We start from the raw sequence: 20,840 nt of genomic DNA, 5'->3' as shown, positions 1-20,840 counted from the left end.
ACAGAGCCAAGGAGCAGCTACATGAAAGCATCAGGAATCAGTTCTTGTACATGAAGAATCTGCGCTCATTTGGGTATCTCAAAGCACTTTTCCCATCTACGTGGGGAATGTAAAAAAAGCTAAATGGGTAGACAAGCATAGAGCTGTTGCCCAAGATGAGTCAGTGGCTCAGTCAAGATTTTAACTCAGGAGTATCACACACTCCCTTTAAGTAGTATGCCAAAGTGCAAGTTTTTAAATTAAAAAGGAGAGAGTCTTGAATGCAATATTCATATTTAGCTAAACGTTCTAGAGAAATAGGTATCCTGAGATTAACACATTTGTGCCATTATGATACAATTGTTTAAAAAAACACAAACTATGTGACTAATAAAACAAAAGTTCTGAAATATGCTAAAAGTAGTCTCTTAAATCCAAAGTAGTTCCCCTTAATTTATGCTCCTGAATTCAGTAAGGTTTACAGTTTCAAATGCAAATGTTATCTATATGTAGTTAGCACAGCCTCACCTTCTTAGCATACAGAACAATCTTCTGGACTTGTCCTGTTTCAGCAAAACATTGAATGACCTTGTTAGGAACATTAGCTCTTAGATAGACACTAAGTGCCAGGGTAGGGTCCACAGACTTCACTAGATCTCCTAATTCCTCTGAACACTCCAACTGTTTAGAAAGAATATAGTTAAGAACAATTCATTTTAATAAATATAGACTGGATGAAGGTAGATTACATATTCTAGGTTTAAAGAGTATTCATGGTACAGTGCTGGGATAACAATCTTCATATTTATATACACACACACACACATAACAGGTTGAGAAGATGTCAAAGTATTTTCCAGTAACTGTGGACTTAACAGTCTAAATCGCTTTATGAAAGATGCATCCTAGCTTGTCATTGTTCATGGGCCAAAGTTATTACGAGATTTAGCTTTACAAAAATATTTCAGGTTGTACCCTACATCTGTGGTGGCAGCAATACAAAGGACTACATTCCTTAAATCTCAAACTATGATGAGATTAAGGGACACGTGTATCCTTGTTTTATTTCTTCAGTGTAAATTGGATCATTTTTCAGTTTGCCTTTGTTTGGATTTTATTCCCTCTATCCTCCAGGTTTGGTTAACAGCACCTTGTGAGATTTACATAAAAATCCTAGTCAGACTAGAGACCAACTGGCAATGATCCACTATGTCTGCATTAAAATTCTTGTTCTGGTTCTTCTAAATTGGGGCAAGAATATACTTGTTCAGCATTGTGAGAAGGACTGGCTTACATCATTTGCTAGTGTCATCTCCCTCCAGCTAGTTAAGGAGTGGCTCAAAAAAAAAAAAAAAAAGTGTCCCTGCCCACAGCATGGCATGAGTCACAGTAGGCATGACAAGGGACTTGAATAAAAAAGGTTTCTTTAGAAATAAGGAAGACTGAAATCTCTGAAGGGACACTCCTAAAATTATATTCTTCACACATACACTCCTGCCTTGACTTAGCACAGTGTCTTGGGAAGTTAAAACAGTTGTCAGTGCATCAGTCAGTGGGTAGTAGATTCATGTAAAAGCATCATGGAGATGTATGGTTACACTGAAGAACTTGCTAGGTCTATATTCAAGGGGAAAACACAAAAAAAACCACTTGATTCCACTACAAGACATCTATCCCACAAAGATGACAATGCACATAAGTCACATTACTGATTTTTGTACAGGATATAGGTCTTAGTCCTTGCAGTGCCCATGACATGGCTGCTACTAGTAGAGATTACCCAAAATTATATTAAAAAAACGACATGCATTGCAGCTTTACCTTATCCTCTTTTAACCATTTCTCCAGAAGCTGTTTGCGTCCCTGCTGAAGCACTGGCCTGCAGAGTTCCAAGGATTCATATTTGTTCAGCTGACCTTGGTCTAGTAGAATTCCAAAGTACTGGAGTAAGGGAGAAGTCTGACCTGGCTGTGCTTGAACGCTCTGGAACCGGCGTATGGTGTCTGGAGTACGCAGGATTCCCTTAAAAAGGTTAGAGGATGCATTTTATTCACCAGCTCCATTACTGAAAACTAACTTTAAAAGTCACTCAGGACTGTATGTTGTCTGATCAGACAATTCTTTGCATATGTAAGAACTATTTCTTCACCTACTCTGGTGAGCAGCTACACTAATGAGTGCCACTTAACTCTTCAGTTGTGACCCTGTGTATGCTCTGGTACCAGCCCAGCACTGGTATAAAATACATTAGCGTTAAAGTTTCAACCTTAGTTTGCGACAGTTTTGTACACATCCCTTTAACATCTAGTTGGAAATTTATTGTCCTGATAACGACAGTAAGAAACCCAAATTCTAGAAGCAATGCAGCTGTTCTGTATGCAGGGCAGGCATAACTGGGCTTCAAAGGAATGATTAACACCATGGGAGAGGTAGTTCAAACAGCTACTGCTATGAGGGGAACATAAGGGCATAAGAATGGCCATACTGGGTCAGACCAAAGGTCCATCCAGCTTAGTATCCTGTCTGCTGACAGTGGCCAATGCCAGGTGCCCCAGAGGGAGTGAACCTAAACAGGTAATGATCAAGTGATTTCTCTCCTGCTATCTGTCTCCACCCTCTGACAAACAAACAGGCTAGGGACACCATTCCTTACCCATCCTGACTAATAGCCATTAATAGACTTAACCTCCATGAATTTATCCAGTTCTCTTTTAAACCCTGTTATAGTCCTAGCCTTCACATCCTTTGACTTTTCAGATTTCATGTGGACTCTGGATAGTCTCTTCTGCTGCTGGTTTTCTCCCTTATCCCATCTCTCTTACTACCGTAAAAGTTCAGATGCCCAAGCTCAATCTCCTTTTGCACCCAGGCTCCTTTTACTCCCATAATCCCTTTCTTTAAGCCCCACTAGTGCCCCTCTAATCCTGCAAGATTGTTTAATAAAAAACCCCACATAGTTACAATATCAACTTTCATCTGAATTATTATGCTTGCATCTTGAACTATTCTCCCCACCTATCTTTGTTCCTTCAATTTTGTTTGTCTGAAGGCCTGACCTTATATTTGTGTGCACTGCTGCAGTAAGAACAGTTCCATTAAAGAGTTCTACTCTAGCACGTTGCTTTGGTGAACACACCTGTTCAAGCCATTTCAGTAGTGCTACTTCCAAGAGTAAAATACTGATCCTGCTAACACTTGAGTGCACATCTCAGATGAGGACCTAACCTTACAAAGGTTAAGAATGTGATTAACTATTTCTAGCTTTGATAAACATTGTTTAGCAACACTTTATACCTTTGGTGCATTTGCTGCCACTTTTGCTGCCTCTGAGTAGTTTCCCTGGGCAAACAGTGCGTTGAATTTTCGGGCAAAGAGTTCCTCCGCTCCTGCCAGATTGTTGCGGACAGCCATTCGCAAAGCCAGGTCAGGATTTTGCAGCACGTTAGTGATGTAAGGAATTATGTTCTCTTCCTCTACACATACTGAGAGCACCTGAATTGGATTTAAAGAGGAGAAAGAAAAAAAAAAGGGACATTTACAGTCTGTGCATCTTCAGGCTGCAAGAAAGATAAAGGCATACCAGGTGCTCAGAGTAGATGCATTCTGCAAACATTTTCAATAGTGCCACAACAAAAAAATTAAGTGTTTAGGGTGAAGGTAGGAGTAACAGGTTAGATTAAGCAGAGGAATATTTAGGCTGAATATCAGGAAGTATTTGCCACTGCGGTAAGCTATTTCTGCAGGACAAGCTCTGAAGCTTGGTCTTACAGTTGAATTCACCACCACGGAACAATTCCTTCACTGATAAAAGGGTTGGACACTAAGTTACACATTAAGTCCCTACCATCTCTTTCCATTAATTTTTATTCCCAAAAGAATTCTATAGAGTAACCAACACATGAATTAGGGTTTAATAACTTTCCAAATGTTTAACTGAGTTTTCTCCTGAAATTGCAAGTTTGAATATATTGGCTGCCTGCTATGTCAAGTTCACAAGATGTTTCCCTATCCAAACATTAAGATCTCAGGTTTCCAGACAGAGCCTACCTTTCAGAACCAGTAGTTTACTTTATGCACAGCACTGAAATATTGAATAGCATTGAAAAATTGCGGAATTACTGCTTAGTTAGCAAGTCTCTCCTTCCAAAATTCTATTGGATATTAGCTGCTATAAGAAACCCTGAAGGGAACATCCTCAGTTTTTATCCACGAGAGTTTAGAAGCCAGCCCACCCCACATAGTTCTTCCCCTCTGCACTTTTATATTTGCAGGAGACTTCAAATTTTCCATCACACATGTCTCTTTTCAGAGACTCAACTAATCATTCTGGCAGAGACTGGACTGCTTCCATTCATCTGCAAGAGTCACTGACCTGACATACTGTCTGTTCCTTTCAAGGGTTCAGAAAGCCACCTAAAAACAGTATTCTTAACACAAAAGCCTGAAAAGAGTTGAACCTATATTTAAGGTTGCACAGACCACCGCTATGGCACAAAACCAAAATCAGTATCAATTTCACTTCCTACATGCAACAGTGTTCACCATCTGCATTCTATACCTACTCCTAATTGGAAATCGTGCCAATATTGAATATTTACAGATGAACAGAGACTAGATTTTGCTAGTTACAGAGATACAAGCTCTTCCCACTCACTAGAATGCACTCAGCTTCATCTAGCACTGCAGATCGTGTGCTAGTATGTACGTACAAGGACAAAAAGCAGTTTGTGATTCAGATGTTGTAATGACCAAAGTTCCCCACTCATTGTTGCCAGGAGAATTCTTCTTCTAGTATCTTACAGGAAGATTAGACAATCTGAGGGAGAAGTTATGAATACCAAATATGATTGTGGGATTAAACTGATTTCTCCTAAAGTAATTCTACAAACACTGGTATCAAGTTTGAGGAATTCTAGGATGAGATCCTATTCTACCATGTTGATGGTTTTTGTTTAAACAGTGCGTTAAGAATTTCTGCATTTTAGCACCATATAGCAGGAATGCAGCACTACCCTTTTGAACTGAAAGCATTTATACAAGTTTTTCCTAAAGAGCCTGATCTATCTCAGAGAACTTCCTTGTTTTGTAGTAAGATTTTTACCACCTTTATAGAAGATCTGGACTCTCAAGGACAGCACTGGCAGCTGCTCATGTTAACTATTGATACAGGTCACCTTTCTACTTTTAAAAAAAAAAAGTAGAATATTTAAGAGTTCAGCCAGGTGGAATAAAGGGATTCTTATACCAGCAAGTAGCCCTTCCACAAGTTTTATGTGCAAGTTACACAAATTTCTATACAGGTAAACTCAAGTCTATTTTAGACAATTCTTCCCAATTAAGACATTGCAACTATTTTCTGCCTTTCCTGTTTTATGAACCAGAACTCAAGATTTGAGCCACCCATGATCACTGTTCAGGCATCTAGTTCTGCTTTCATTTTTTGAATGAAAAGCGGTGGATTTCTGCACTGCAACACCACTCTGAACTTCAGCAGCATACCTTTCGGGTAGGTGAGGGTGGACAAGAGTTAGAGGCAGATCTAGACATGATAGCGAGAAGTAGAGCACTTGAATATCAGTAAATCTCAAACATTGGGGTTTTTTGGACACACCGATTCTAGTCAAACATTCATGGACTCTGATCAGTTATAACCTAGTATCTCATTTAGAGGCCAGCCATGAAGGAAATGGGCACTTGCAATGTGTATACTGACTTTGTCATTTGAAGTGAAAGTTTCTCCTAGAAGACTGAGTGTTTGAACAGAAACATGAAGAGGATACTTGACAGTCATGATGCTTGACACTTGTTCCCATTCCCCCGACTCTAATCTTGCTGGGACAGCCTAGCCAAGTGTTCTAGGAACAGCATTTCCTTACTTGTCCCTTTCTGTTAACGCCTATAATTCCAGCGGTTGCTTCATGCGGTGCAGTGACAAATATGGTTTCTCCACTGATTCTATTCATGTAGATGCAGGTGCCAGTTTCAAGGTCATACAAATGGATGTAACCGTATTTTGTTATCAGAAACACCACATCATGTTTTTCACTAATCTGCAAGACAAGAGTAAGGTTGAATAATCAGTGTACTTAAAACCTTGCTTTAAAGTCAAATTTGTTGTAATGTTACAATGGTTAGCATGAAGGGGCACAATTGTTTTGATTGCACAAAGTGATTGTGTTGTTTCTTACTGAATTGTGCTTGAGAGAGAGTGTGCATGCACTTGACAGCACAGCAGCAGAATATCTACTTCTATCATACTTTGGGCATACATATACCAAAATAGCTGGCTACTTGTTCTATAAGGGGGAAGGATGATCAACAATTAAAAAACAGCTTACAAAGTTAAGTTTAAGACTTGAAGGGGGAATATTATACTTAAAGTATAAACTCTGCTGAACAAACAATTTATTGGATTTTAAGACATTTTTCTTTGCAAAGCCTCAGGTTCCGTAGCAGCACAGGAGCGTGTATATATTTACCATCCTGCTATATTACCATATCCCCAAGACAGTCAGTCCATCTACCATACCTGCATTGCTACAGGAAAGTCATTCTGTGCTTCAGGAGGAAAGAAGACATCCACTGCTTTCTTGGGAAATGGTTGGTTCCCTGTTGGTGGTGTGCCAACTTCAATGATATGCAACTGTACAACAGATGAGATTGGTTGATTAATCCCATATATATTCCCTGAAATATTGCATAGCTACATGGTTGCTCAAATGTTCTGGGCACTGTAGTCAGATTAGAAAGTGGTAACAGACATAAGTGCTTTGTTTGCTGCAATGTGAGCAAGAATGCTATGTTGAGTCATCTGATCTTACTAGAAAGAAAAGCTTCTGTGATCTAGTTAAGACAGACCACATTAAGCTACAGGGCTTCCCATACACAAGGTCATCAGAAGTTCCTCTATCACTCTGGGTGTAACAGTCTTCCCCAATATTGTTATGAAAAGCCATTACTGGCTACTCAGTTTTGCTGCCACTTAACTGTTAGTTTGTGTATTTCTACACATACCTCCAATCTGACAGCATTCCACAGAGAAATTCAAGTTCAATGATCACTTACAAAGTAGTTAATAAAACACAAACCATGCAGATTGTATACTTGTTAGCCAGAAGCCAAACATTCAGAAAATGTTTTCTTTTCCACTTTATTTGGAACAGCAAATGAGTTCATGACTGGAACAGACTAGTTTTAAGAACCCAAATTTGGCTCCTAATGTAATCCTCTGAATTTAAGAATTAAAGTGCACACTTTCTAGTATCAGGAGGATAAGTAGGAAGAGCTCTGTCGCCTAAAAAAGTTTGAGGTCCATTTTCAAAGTCAACGACTAGAGCTTTTACTTATTTCAGGTTTGAATTTTGGGTGCTTGGACATCTGAATAAGTCATATCACTAAAGTTTTCCATGTCCCTAATATATAGGTTTATTCATTGTACATTAATAACTCATTTGGAGAATTTGCAATTACCTAAGCATTCTGGTAGTGATTCTGCTAGGAGCAGTGTTTTAAGATTTACACACATGCATATAAAAAGCCATTTGAGGGTAGCGATCACTTAAAGCCACAAGATTCCTACATCAATCAAGTTCTTTCTTCCAAAACAGAGGGGAAAAGGCAAACACTAACACGCTCCGTGAAAGCATACGTAGATGTATGCACTATACAGCCTTTCCTCTTTGGGTTGCTTTTTGTAATCCCCTCTGTTTACTCCCAGGCTAAATATTCTAAAACAAAATCAGGTAGATAGCATTCAGAATCAGAGCTTACCTTGCCTCCAGCTTGACCTCTTACTGCAAAACAGAAGAGAGTCGATTCCTCAGCATTACCTTCCATCTTGAACTGAGCAAAACTAGCTGCATGCCCCTCAATAGGCTGGGACACTTTTCTATCTACAGAATAAAGCTGCATGGCTCCCACAACACGATTTTGCTAAACAAAATGTAGAGAGAAGTTAGTGACAGCAGGTATTTCCCTCCCCCACAATACTACCTTAAGTACTGGCAGATTGTTGTGTGAAAAACAGTTCTTGTTTAGCTTGAGTTCTTAAGTCAGCATCTTGATTCTGGAAACTGGTTAATTTTTTTTGCTAACCGGTTTTGAGTTGTATGGTAAATCCACTTTATCAGAATGATAGAGTGACAAAAAAGCTTAAATGGCCAGCTAAAAACACTGGATGTAGAGGGAAAATAGAGTCTCCAAATAAAGTTTGTTCAGAGTTAAACTGAGAGACTTGGGGGTACCTTAAGACTGTTTTGGGCCTTAGCATAGAATTTGTTGCATCTAGAATCAAGTGTTAATAGTCTTTGTAACAAGTAAGAGGAATCAGAATACGATTTACACACTGAGGGAAGTTATGTAGATTACAAAAAAAGGGTATCAGTCAAGTTTTGGCCTTCCAGACTGGTGTCATCAATTACTATTAGGTACCTGTGCAGATATGCCAGTCAGAAGTAACCATTTCTGCTTAGCATCTGTACGATAATTGATGATCTGGCAGCCTGCAAGACTAGAGTGTCGGTCAAACATTTTCACAGGCTGAGATTCTCCCTCCATGCTCCAGTGGTAGACTGCGTTGTCCGTTACAAGAGCAACAGTGTTCAGAGAAATCCATTTCCAGAAGGTAACATCATCAGTCATAGTATGAGCCTTCATTTTACTCTTCATTTCAATGTTAAAGATTTGAAGCGTTTTCCCAGCTAAAAAACACAAGTTCAACTCAATAAGCTGTGTTATCGGTTGTCTCTCCTTCAAGTACCATGAAAGCTGCACTATGAAGTTAGACTTAGCATTGAGCCTTCCTCATAGGAGGATGCCCATAATGCACTGCACTTGCCTGTGACATTCATAGTGATCAGCTAAACTCTTAGCCAGACATTTCTAAAGCTATGTTATTACTGCACATGGCTGTAAAAAAAAAAAAAAAATCCTGACCTCTCACTTGTCTGTTGCTTAACCAATTTTGAACAGATGATGGAAACAGCTTTAATTAAGTGACAAAGCATCTGAAGAATTTCAGTTTTATCAGTTACAGGTAACCAAATTTAAATGTATGTATTTAAGAACACATTCAGTTGAATTTCTCTTGAAAATATAAAGGTACACTAAACTTGTTAGCTGTCAAAATACCTGTCCACATCTGTTTCAAGTACAAACCACAAGGATGGAAGGGTCAAAGTGGGCTCTTTGTCAGGTTTGTTTGCAATTCTGTTTCATTAACCAAAATGCTTATATGTAGATAAGCTAACAGGTTAAACAAACAAACAAAGTATCTTTGGCTGCAACAGACCAGAGACGAATATAAAATACATAGACAGGGAGGGTAGAGGGGAGAACCAGAACAAGGAACTAATGCAAGCTCCAGATAGGAAAAGGAAATGTTTTGAAATATACATGTCCAAAATAACGATGCTGCCACCCATTGTATTCCTTCTGCCACCAGAATAATGCTTAGATTCATTCTACATTATATTAGCATATGCTGAGGAATTACTGCTCCTTTTAAAGGGGAAACAAAAGTTTGGAGTGGCATGTCAAAAAACAAATTCTGGCTCAGCTAGCTGCTAGTATTAGGGGAATGTAGAGAGCAGAAAGTTCAAGCTATTCCTGTTGAGAGACAGGCATCAGTAAAGGAATAGCCAGAGTCACATTTATATTATCTTTACGCAAGAGATACAAAAAAACAGGCTATTCTATTTGCACTGCTTGCTATTAAAAGCTAGCTGTCAAAAGTTTGTGTTGCGTATTTTTAAAACTAGGTCTCAGAGTTAAAGGTTAAGAAAGGAGTCCCATATGGGTCAGGGTGTCGGTCTACTACAGATTTTGGTTTGGTTGACACTCTGCTAAGAAGATAGCCATGTTCCAAGGCATACAAGGATGGAAATAGAGGTTAAGGAATGCTGCATCTAAACTGCAAATGAGAAGTTTGGTGTTATGTGCTAGAAATACTACAGTTCATCTAATCTCAATGTCTCTTGTTTTGCACCATTTCATAATGCTATTTTTCGAGTATGGGGCATTAAAGTTAACACAGGGGATAATGTAAGGGAACGAGAGTACAGTCCAGTTTTATTTCCATCCTGCACAATATGCAACGCACACCAGGGGAAAACCACCAAACTTGAGTTGTAAGAGTCATAATCCTGTTTATAAAAAGTCAGAAGGGTCCTAAGTTTACTGCTTTAGGCCAAGTGCAACTATAGAGCTGTCAAACTGGTATTTTTCAAATTAATTTCCTAAATTTGGAGTACCCTGTTTCCTTAGCCTCTTCAGTGCTACTCTAAAGAATACCTAGGGATCAGCATGTAGGTCTTTACTGAATAATTCAGGTGTAAGAGCAGACAATGTGCACTGTAAGCCTTTAAGCCTGTAAGCCTTTGGACTTCGGTATTCTCTTTTCATAGAACAGGACAAAAACTAATACAATCTAAATTGAGAACTCACCATCTGCATACACAAGAAAGCATTAGAGATGCAACAAAAAATAGTAGTACAACATTAAAACCATCAGAAAGATTAAGTTAATGTAACTAATGTTTGAGTTCAAAGCAATACAGGACAATAGATGAGAAATTAAGAGAAAGCTCTTATTTTAATCAGATCTAATAGATTAGCTTGATCTAAAACAAAGGTTGCATATTCTACTTAACTTCAAAAGTTAAGCTAATCATTTGAATTTCCAAATAGTTTATCCTCCCGAAAAAAAGGGGGCAAATATGCAATACTCTTTTAAGCCTAACTGTCAAAGGAAGAATTAGTGCATGTTTGACCAAGCAAAATCCTGATCTCAGCTGTAGGAGGACCAATACTAGAATATAAAACAGCAGGCAGCAAGTCATTATCGGAACTTGCTGCAAATCAGCAGCATTCCATTCAACAAGTCTAGGATGACAGTTTAACTGAGGACAGCTACAAGGATACAGATTTTCTATGGTGAATTTTGGGAAAGAGCAACAACCAGCATGCTCTCTTAGAATGTCCACCCAACATCTGGTTTAACCTTTGAATATGAATTCTTCAGTCTTCAAAAACAATGGATTTGCCCTGAACTGGTAGTTTATACAGAAAGTTACACAATATATAGTCAGATCTTAAACACAAGATGTTCTTTTCATACCTTTTAGTGCAATGACTTTGCTAGCAGGATTCATGATAGCACTGTCAGCTGAAATTGGTCTGCGAATGGGATTGCTGGGGTCATTCATGTCAATGATCACCACCTGTGCTTGTTCTCCTACCTTCTCTCTTATGCAGATGAATTTGTCTGACTCCATAGTCAGAGTACTGAAGCCAATGTTAGCTGGGTTGATCCCCAGATTTTGGAGCTAGAAGACAAAAAACAATAAAAAGTGTATTACACAGGAGGATTATCAGCTGAAGTCTGGTTCATGAAATTTACTCTATAAAGTAAACAATTATGAAGCCTTGTCAGAAAGTTTTCTTTTGCAAGCTTTTCCCTAGGATATATCTTTTATTGCTAAGAAAGGCATGAGATACAGAGGTACGCCACCTGGAAGGTGTGTTTGAGCACAACTGGAGGAAAGCCTGGTGCACTTTAGTCCAAGATGGGTTCAAGAGCATTTTTCTAACATTTAAAAGGTTCAAAATTTTAGTCTGATTCTGAGTATGTGTGGTATGATAGCTCTCGAACAGGAGTTCTCAAACTTTGTTGCACCACGACCCCTTTCTGACAACAAAAATTACTACATGACCCCAGGAGTGGGGACTGAAGCTGAGCCCACCAGCCCTGGTGGAGGGGCCAAAGCTCAAGGGCTTCAGCCCTAGGCCAGGGGCCTGTAACCTAGGCCCTGCCACCCAGGGCTGAAGTCCTTAGACTTCAGCCCTGCCCCAAGCCCCAGCAAGTCTAAGCTAGCCCTGGTAACCCCATTAAAACGGGGTCCTGACCCACAGTTTGAGAACTGCTATTCTAGAAGAACAAAGTAACTTATGGTAGGTCCACACAAGAGCTGGAAAGTGCAGATTCCAGGTTGAGGAGACATACCTGCACTCTTTGAGAGAGAGTGCACTAAAAATAGGAGTGGCTTAGCCATGGTGTTAGGAGGCACTAGCTGCTCAAGTACAATTCCATCTGAGATTATAGGCAGGTACTTAGAGTGGTCAGCCCCTCTGGTTGTTCATGTTGCCATGGCTACACTTCTATTTTTAGTGCACTAGCTCAAATACACTGTGCTCTGATATCTCCCCTCAAACTGGAATTTGAGTCTTCATGTAAGTTTCTGGTCGTTCTCACCTTCCAAAAGGTATACACTGAAGCCAGAGTGAATGGCTTAATTTAGGAATTGAGAGCAGTGTGTTGGACAACTCGACTGCATCTGAGCCATTTTTGTTCTGATATTAGAGTGCAGTTTTGACTGAAATGGATTAAGATATATTATTCAAGCCTTACCAATCTAGTTTCCAGATAACAGGCTAAGGATTTAAATTTCTGCACTTAGCTACCTCAACAACACTTTGAATTTTAGACCATCAACTATAAACTCATGTTAGATGCAGTTCTCTCATTTGTCTTAACTACTTCTGTACTGGTTAGATTAGAACAAGTTTACACTTAGCAATTCTTACAATATTAAGTGAACAAGGGCTGCATTAAAAACCGAGTCAGGATAGTGGATCAAGTAGTGCAGATAACACTTCCCAGAAGTGCAAGGGTGGAGCACATAACACTGCCTACTACTGCATGAAGAATTTACTGAGCCAGGCAGCCACCCTTTTCTGCTTAGACCTGATCTGCCTCTCTTGAGAAATTTGTCAATTAAAAGCTTACTTTAGAAGTAGGGGCAGAGGGGAAAAAAAAGTTCAGTTCAAGTTTTTGAAGGGAGCATGCTTTGTTTAATTTTAAATGCTTCACGTTTATAATTAAAGTAAAAGTTTAGCCAGTGAAGCTTGGTAGTACAGATATTTTTCTAGAGGTCAAGGTATTAGAATAATGGTATTGAAACACAAGTTCAGCTCCTGTTTCTAACACACTGACTTTTATGACAAGTGACAACTTTTGTGCTTCAGTTTCTTCACATGGTAGAGTGGAATAGAAGTAGCTACCTAATAGGGATGAGACTTATTTTTGTAAAGCTTAGATCTTTGGATGAAACTATAGGATTGCAATTAATTTACATTAGTATCACAATAAAGTTGTGGCAAGATGAGTGGTCTTATTCTACCACTTAAGTTCAGAACTTTGTGTTCATTTAAGATTAGACAATGCTTAGTAACCAAAGCATATTTAGTTCTAAAGTGAATGAGAAAGTGAAGAGGTCAAACACACTGCTCCTTGAAAGAGTTTGGTCTTTAAACAAAGCTACTTTTGAAGAAAAGTGTTCTGGAAACCACGTTACATTTGAGTAAAATGTTGGTGTTCTAACAGTCTCTTATCAGTTTACATGGTGCAGGCTTTATGAAAGGCTCCACCTTAGCAATTCCATTAGTCTTCACTTGCATGCTCTGATAAAGAGGGTGTGTGTCATACTGTGCTATTCTACTCAACCTTCATTTTCCCACAGCACTGTGAAAGGAGTTTATAGAAGCAACCAACCTATAGGGTGCCAGATTAGAATGGAGGATACCTTAAAAGCTACTTTTAGAAAGAATCTGTATGATCTAGTGCAGTGGTTCTCAACCAGGGGTAATGTACCCCCTGAAGACCTCTGTGTACCCCCAGGGGTACATCAACTCAGCTAGATTTGCCTAGTTTTACAACAGGCTACATAAAAATCACTAGTGAAGTCAATACAAACTAATTTCAATCAGACAATGACTGGTTTCAACTGCTCTATGTACCATACACTGAAAAGTACAATATTTATATTCCAATTGATATTAACTTGTACAAATGAGAATGTAAGCAATTTTTCAATCATAGTGTGCTGTGACACTTGTCTTGATTTCTGATTTTGTAAGCAAATAGTTTAAATGAGGTGAAACTTGGGGGGGGGGGGGTATGAAAGACAAAAATCAGACTCCTGCAAGGGATCCAGTAGTGTGCAAAGATGGAGAGCCACTAATCTAGTGGATCATGATTGGAGTCAGAAATCTAAGGCTTACCCCAAACCACTAATGACTTACTCAAGGCAGAGTCACTTAAGTCACAAAGGCTTACTACTTCCTCCATATTTCCCAAATGAGGAAATTTCCTTCTTAGCTCACAGAGGCATTGTGAGCTTCATGGTTTTCACAGCACTTTAAATATTAGTTTTATTCTGTCTAGGTTAGCCTGTCCCATTATTAATATTTAGATATATCTGTTCACTCTGTGGTAGAAGTAGGTTTAATCTTCTGATCTAAAAGACAGATGTTCCATTTTGAACAGGTTTTTTTTCCCCAAAAGTCAGATTCTCCTGTGAAGCTCTTCAATGGATGATCCATCTGCTGTGGCCCAGATTTTCAAACTTACATAAGCAAAAATGTGCAAGTCAGCTTTCCCATATGCACGTAGTCACACCTGCATCAGGGTCTGTATACCATTTGAAAGTCTAGGTCTATTTATAAAAAAATATTACCAAAAAGGCACCAACTGGCAGGTTAAGCAAACTGTCACTTGTGTTGACTGTGCCATGTCTAGTTTAAACTGGGCTCCTTGGGGACAGAAATGGTGTTCCTCTGTACAACTTAATGTTAGTAAGTCATTTAATCCATTTAAACTCATTTTAATTCTATTTAAGTTCCACCCATTATCCTTCCAGTCAGTGTTCACAATGCAAGCCACTCTTCCTCTCCAAAGAGTTAAGTGCCTTATGTTTACACTAGGCAGCCACAGCTAATCCAAGGAACAGGAGACTAGCCACTACTAGCTCACGAAAGCTCATGCTCAAATAAATTGGTTAGTCTCTAAGGTGCCACAAGTACTCCTTTTCTTTTTGCGAATACAGACTAACACGGCTGCTACTCTGAAACCTGACAGTATTGTAGTAGTGGCTAGTTTTCAGAGTAACAGCCGTGTTAGTCTGTATTTGCAAAAAGAAAAGGAGTACTTGTGGCACCTTAGAGACTAACCAATTTATTTGAGCATAAGCTTTCGTGAGCTACAGCTCACTTCATTGGATGCATCATGAAAGCTTATGCTTAAATAAACTGGTTAGTCTCTAAGGTGCCACAAGTACTCCTTTTCTTACTACAATACTGTAGCTCAGTGAACCCTACTCCTCTGCTTAAGCATCCCATAAACTTCTCCTGAATGCTTGAGCTGGTAACAGTAAATGAAGTTATTGCTGTATTTCACATTGCAAACCATGTTGTACTCAGCATGGGAGAGACCACATTGCAATTTGGCTTACTACAGTCATTAGAGACTTCTGTTTATGCATGCAGGCCACAAAAACCAAGCAACATTTGGGACAGAACATGTTGGACACTTCATGTTTTTCAATACTTAGCTAAGATATCAATACCCACTTTATAGGATGTTAAATTGGGAATGTTATGACAAATATGGAAATCTCCTGCAATATCCTTGAAAAATTCTCTTGTATTTAGTTTAAGTATTTTTAGATTAAATGCAAAGTTCAAGTCTTATTGTGGGCTGGAATTGCATGCAACTTCTCAGGGAGGGGGAGATGGGACGTGAACCCCGGGAAGTACAATGAACTTTAAAGGATTTCATTGAAAAAAAAGTGTGGCAGACAAGAATACACTTCTGGGACAATGTCAGGTGGTTGCCTGGAGAATCTCTAGGGGGAGGTAAACGCAAATTCTGGACCTCCAGTTACACAACAAAAAACCCCATGAACCTTTTGACCCTATGGCCTGAGAGCACCACTGTCTGATTACCTGTTCCTGGAGTCTCAAGATCAAAGGCTCAGGCTATATAAAGGAGAGTGACTAACCTCTTCATAACAGCTTTAACTCAGATCTAGCACACCTATCAACTTGTTACCACAGGAAAACCCCTTTGAGGTTTGAAGGGCTCACTCCTATCAGAGCCCATGCTGGAGCTGGGGACTGACCTCTGATAAGCTTATTAGCATGCATGTATTTTCTTTTGGTTTTAAAGTGTTTTCACTTTAAGTGTGCATGCTTATCAAGAGCTGTGTGGTAACTTAACACTATTGGCAATTACATTATTCATAGCCTTCAAAGAGAAAGCCAAGTGCAGGCACTGGTCTGTTTTGGCAGTCTAGCTTGCAGGGATACCACTGTGGACATGAAACTGCAGCCTGAAAAAAAAAAAAAAAACCACACTCCTGGCCAAGAGAGATGCAGGTCTCTGCCCAAGAGAAAGGTGACTATTAAGGAGCCTGGAGCCTAGAGTGTGCACCCTTGATGGACCAATGAGGAGGAATACAGGTGCAGTTTCCCTGAACTGTGTAACATGTCATTTATCTTCTCAGCTCTGACATGGAGGCAAAAATTGGTACAATTCCTGACCCCAAATCATGCTCCCATAGAAGTTTGGGTCTGCTCACTCACTTTTCTCCCCATTCACTCTGCAAAGAGAAAGTCCTGCCCAAGAACTGAGATAGCACATCACGACCTGACCATTTTAAAACCTTGAGCAAACGTTTCTCATAGTCTGGCAGAGGCACTAAATAAAGTAGAGGCTTATTTAGAATCCCACTTGTTTTTAGTTGCATGATTTCCTCAAGAGTCCAGCCCTCCTTGCTGCTAAATTATATATCAAGGTTCAAAATGGCTGTATGAACTGAACTGTGTGCAAAAGCGTCAGTTAAATTTACTGTAGGAACTATAAGGCAGACCTCAAGCAGATGTACAATTCCACCCTAGTATGGTGGTTACATTGCTGTGGGATCCAAACTAGGAATTGCCTGAATCTATGCACTGAGTAACTTTTTCTGTTCAATTTCAGATAGTTAGAAATTGAAATTTCCCTTGACTTTCTTGGAAAGGACAATCTATTTGAGTTACAGTAGTCTGAACAACCTGGCAGATGAAATAAGCCTGCATAAGGAAATTCAGTAGTTTTTTATCTAGAGTAACTGGAGGGTTAAAATGAAAGCCTAAGCAAGTTTGTGTCTGTGTATTTAACTCAAAGTATAACAATTCCTTCTGAATATTTTTCCAGCATTTTACTTTCATAACCTTTTGTCCCTCAGTGGGAGAGTATACATTCCATAGGAGACTGCACACAAATCTTCAATTGCTTATATGATTGATTTTCCAAGTCAATATTCTTCTTTGGCAACAGAAGCAAGAACTGTTAGACAGCCGGAGTTGTCTATATAAACACGTTTACAGAGTTATATCACTTTTTCCTATCCAGGTGATGCAAGTCAACTAGTCAAGCTTTTCAGATCACCAAGGATGTTTGCTTTTGGGCTAACACACAAGAGTTCATTCCCAAGGCTTCCCCCTCCTCCCTACATTAGGATGATATAGTGTCTTGGACCTGAAGTGGTCTACATAATCATATACTCCTTGCTCAAGTTGAAACACTCCACCTGAAGAGGGAGTGTCATACTCCCTACCTGATTTACTTTAGACACTTAACCAAGCACAGATAGTACTGTAAAAGCCACACCTTCTTAAGTAGCCATTCACATTTACACACCCCACACAATAAGATACCACTCCCTTACTACAGGTATGTGCTAAAGTTGCAGTTCATTTGTTATCTTCAATTGTCTGCAGAACTTTTATTTGAAAAAAGTCTTCTCTTAAGTGAAGATTACAGGATGTTTCCTCCCATGCACTCCACACCACTCCTGAGCTAGGCTACCACAACTATGGTGTTATGATCATTAGAACAGCAGCACTCATATTCTAACGGAGCACTGCAATTGCTTGCAACTTGAACAAGAACTTTGTTACTGGTACTTGCCTAGAGTGCTTCCCTGTAGCAAACAGGATTACTTTTTTCCCCAGAGTAGCAGCCGTGTTAGTCTGTATTCGCAAAAAGAAAAGGAGTACTTGCGGCACCTTCGAGACTAACCAATTTATTCGAGCATAAGCTTTCGTGAGCTACAGCTCACTTCACTGGATGCATTCAGTGGAAAATACAGTAAGGAGATTTATACACACAGAAAATGAAAAAATGGGTGTTTATCATGCACACTGTAAGGAGGAGTGATCACTTAAGATGAGCTATTATTTTGGGAACTTGACTTGTATTTCACCTCTGCCTGAAGAGATGCACCTTTACTTCAATAGGATTGAAAAGAGAAGATGAACAGGAATATTTTCAGGTTAATTGAAATCTGGTATTAGACAAATGCACAGCTGTTCACATCTACCAAATGTAGATTTTAAACTTCACTGCATTTAAATCAATTAAAGTTGGATGTGTCCTTTTCTGAACTGGTCTTAAGGTTACTCATATCTGGATAAACTATGGCCATAAACTCAAAAGTTTACTTGTTTTTAAATTCTGAGTTACTCTACCATCTGTCAAGACTTAACCATTACATAAAGTCATCCCAGTAAAGTCAGGGCTATAGCACCATAATATCCAGGCAACTTCCACTTGAGGCAGATTTACCTCAAATAATCATGGCCAAACTGTACCATCTGCCAGAAGTAGTGCTTCATGTACTCGTGTTTTCGATGCTGGTGCCACAAGATATGAGTGTTATCAGATTCCATTTAGTTTGGTTAACAGCAGGCATAAGTAGCACTTTAACTTTGTCAAGCTGGATCCTAATTACATTGATTTAGAACTGGAATCATAGAATCATAGAATATCAGGGTTGGAAGGGACCTCAGGAGGTCATCTAGTCCAACCCCCTGCTCAAAGCAGAACCAATCCCCAAATTTTTGCTCCAATCCCTAAATGGCCCCCTCAAGGATTGAACTCACAACCCTGGGTTTAGCAGGCCAAGGCTCAAACCACTGAGCTATTCCCCCACCCCACTTTGAATCTTTGAAGTTCAGCTATTACACAAAACTTGTTCAAGCTTTAGAAGTTCACTGTGGCAGTTCAGAGAGTAACTAGTTTGGTTTTATTGGCATTTGCCCATAGATCATGACAAGGAACATTACCTTCCAAGCTCTGATGGTGAACGCATCTAAACAATGAAAGTTCATTGACAGACTAGTGTGTTAGGTTCATCCCTAGCCAGCTTTCAGCCTATGCCACACTTCTGTACAGTCAACATGGAGTTCCAGCTAGTCTAATTCTAGAAGTGATGGAATATGAGGGGAAGAAAAGCCAGCTTTGCCTAGGTCTACTTAGCCAATAGTAGTTAGGGACTAACTTTATAGCCTTCAGAACATTCCTATATGTCCTAGTATCAACGAACTCATGTAGGCCAGATAGGACACTTATTCTCATAAGAACTGTAGTGGAATAATAAATGTTAGATCTTTATATTGCTACTTGGCAGTAGAACCTATTGGTAGATGGCAAAGCCAAAAGCACCCTTTCAAATGCTTTAAGTACAAACTACAAAATTGAAATCTGCTAACTGCATGCTATTGTGACAGTCTACACTCAGCAACCTCCCTTAAATTTACTAAGCACCAGGGTACTTGTCTAGGCAGAAGACAACTATTCTACAATTAAAAACAGTGAGGCAGGATGAATTTGAAGATGGGAAGAAGTTAGATTTGCTTGGCTCTACTCCTTTCCTAAGGATTCTCCTCCCTGGTTTTATATGGGGAATTCAGGTCATCTACATTTTTTCCTAAGAGACAATAAAAACTGGGGAGCAAGGACCATAAACATACCTGCAAGTGAAACCTGAGAGGGAAAGTAAGTTGTGGTATCTTAAAGAAGGTTCTTGTTTTATTAAGAAAAATTAAACCCATGTTCCCAACATCCCAAGCAATTCAACTAAGTAAAGAGATCTCTGGCAAAGCAGGACTTTTTATTCATAAATAAAAAGTGTGAAGTTTTAAACAAAACCAGTGCTTTTGCCTTTCAGCCTTTATGAAGCCTATAGAGGACAGAAAGATAAAAACTATTTTTCTCTTCCACCCTTGCTCTACATCACCTTTAAGCAGGGCCCCATTTATTCTGCAATGGTGAAATTTGCTGCAGAATTTTTTTCTAGCATATCAAATTATGCAACTCCGGCTATGTGAATAACGTAGCTTAAGGGTTGATCTTCTGTGTGTCTACACTGCACTGGGTCAATGACTTACCTTATGCTTCTCATTCCAATGGAATACTGGAGTTGACAGGAGAGCGATCCGCAATCTATTTAGTGGGTCTTCACAAGACCTGCTAAATCAACCCTCAGTGGATCAATCATAAGGCATTGATCCCCCAGTAAGTGGAGACAAGCCCTTAGTAATGGGGCCGAGAGAGAGACCAGCTTGCAACCAGTGAACAGGAAGAACCAGAAGTTCATGACACCTAGCAAGCTGAGGAAATGGACTGATTAAGCAGACTATAAGCTTCCCTAATACATTGTGTGTGGGCAGACTACTCTTAGCTGGACCAACACACCTATCAACCCCATAGAGGTAGACCTGCTTTCTAGATTTAACAGATTTTTTAGGCTAATCAGGCACCAAGTGAGCTCACCACATTAAAAGCCTTCATAAGCTGATCCCAGTTATCACAACAGACCAATACATTGCTTGGCAATGCCAGTCTGAAACTTCCTCCAACTTCTGCTCTGTAAGCTCAAGTGAGCTGTAGCTCATGAAAGCTCATGCTCAAATAAATTGGTTAGTCTCTAAGGTGCCACAAGTACTCCTTTTCTTTTTTCAGAGACAAAGTGGATGAGAGAAGCTTTCAAGGCACACAGAGCTCTTCACAGACCTGAAGAACTCTGGGACAGTCAAAAGCTTGTCTCTCACCCACAGAAGTTGGTCCAATAAGATTACACTTCACACACCTTGTCTCTAATCTGCTAAACCTCTTCAAACATGGACACACAGCTTCTCATACACACAGAGCATGTTACTGCCTACATGGAGTCATTAAGATTTAAAAACACCACACATTC

The 20,840-nt window shown here is 39.5% G+C and overlaps 1 protein-coding gene across 2 annotated transcripts in view; it reads right to left on the bottom strand.

The window, feature by feature from the left end:
* Positions 1-20,840, bottom strand: part of CLTC (clathrin heavy chain) — a 53,335-nt gene that overhangs the window by 22,677 nt on the left and 9,818 nt on the right. For both annotated transcript variants that reach the window (XM_073315180.1, XM_073315181.1), the window contains exons 2-9: positions 11,096-11,303; positions 8,410-8,678; positions 7,750-7,911; positions 6,509-6,622; positions 5,856-6,029; positions 3,274-3,471; positions 1,801-2,001; positions 508-660 (exon numbers count right to left, since the gene is read on the bottom strand). In XM_073315180.1, coding sequence (XP_073171281.1) covers positions 508-660; positions 1,801-2,001; positions 3,274-3,471; positions 5,856-6,029; positions 6,509-6,622; positions 7,750-7,911; positions 8,410-8,678; positions 11,096-11,303 — 1,479 coding nt within the window. The remainder of the gene's footprint in view (positions 1-507; positions 661-1,800; positions 2,002-3,273; positions 3,472-5,855; positions 6,030-6,508; positions 6,623-7,749; positions 7,912-8,409; positions 8,679-11,095; positions 11,304-20,840) is intronic.

The sequence above is a fragment of the Lepidochelys kempii genome, chromosome 17 (assembly GCF_965140265.1).
Source record: "Lepidochelys kempii isolate rLepKem1 chromosome 17, rLepKem1.hap2, whole genome shotgun sequence".
Lineage (NCBI taxonomy): Eukaryota > Metazoa > Chordata > Testudines > Cheloniidae > Lepidochelys > Lepidochelys kempii.
This window is presented reverse-complemented; position numbering and strand designations above follow the sequence as displayed.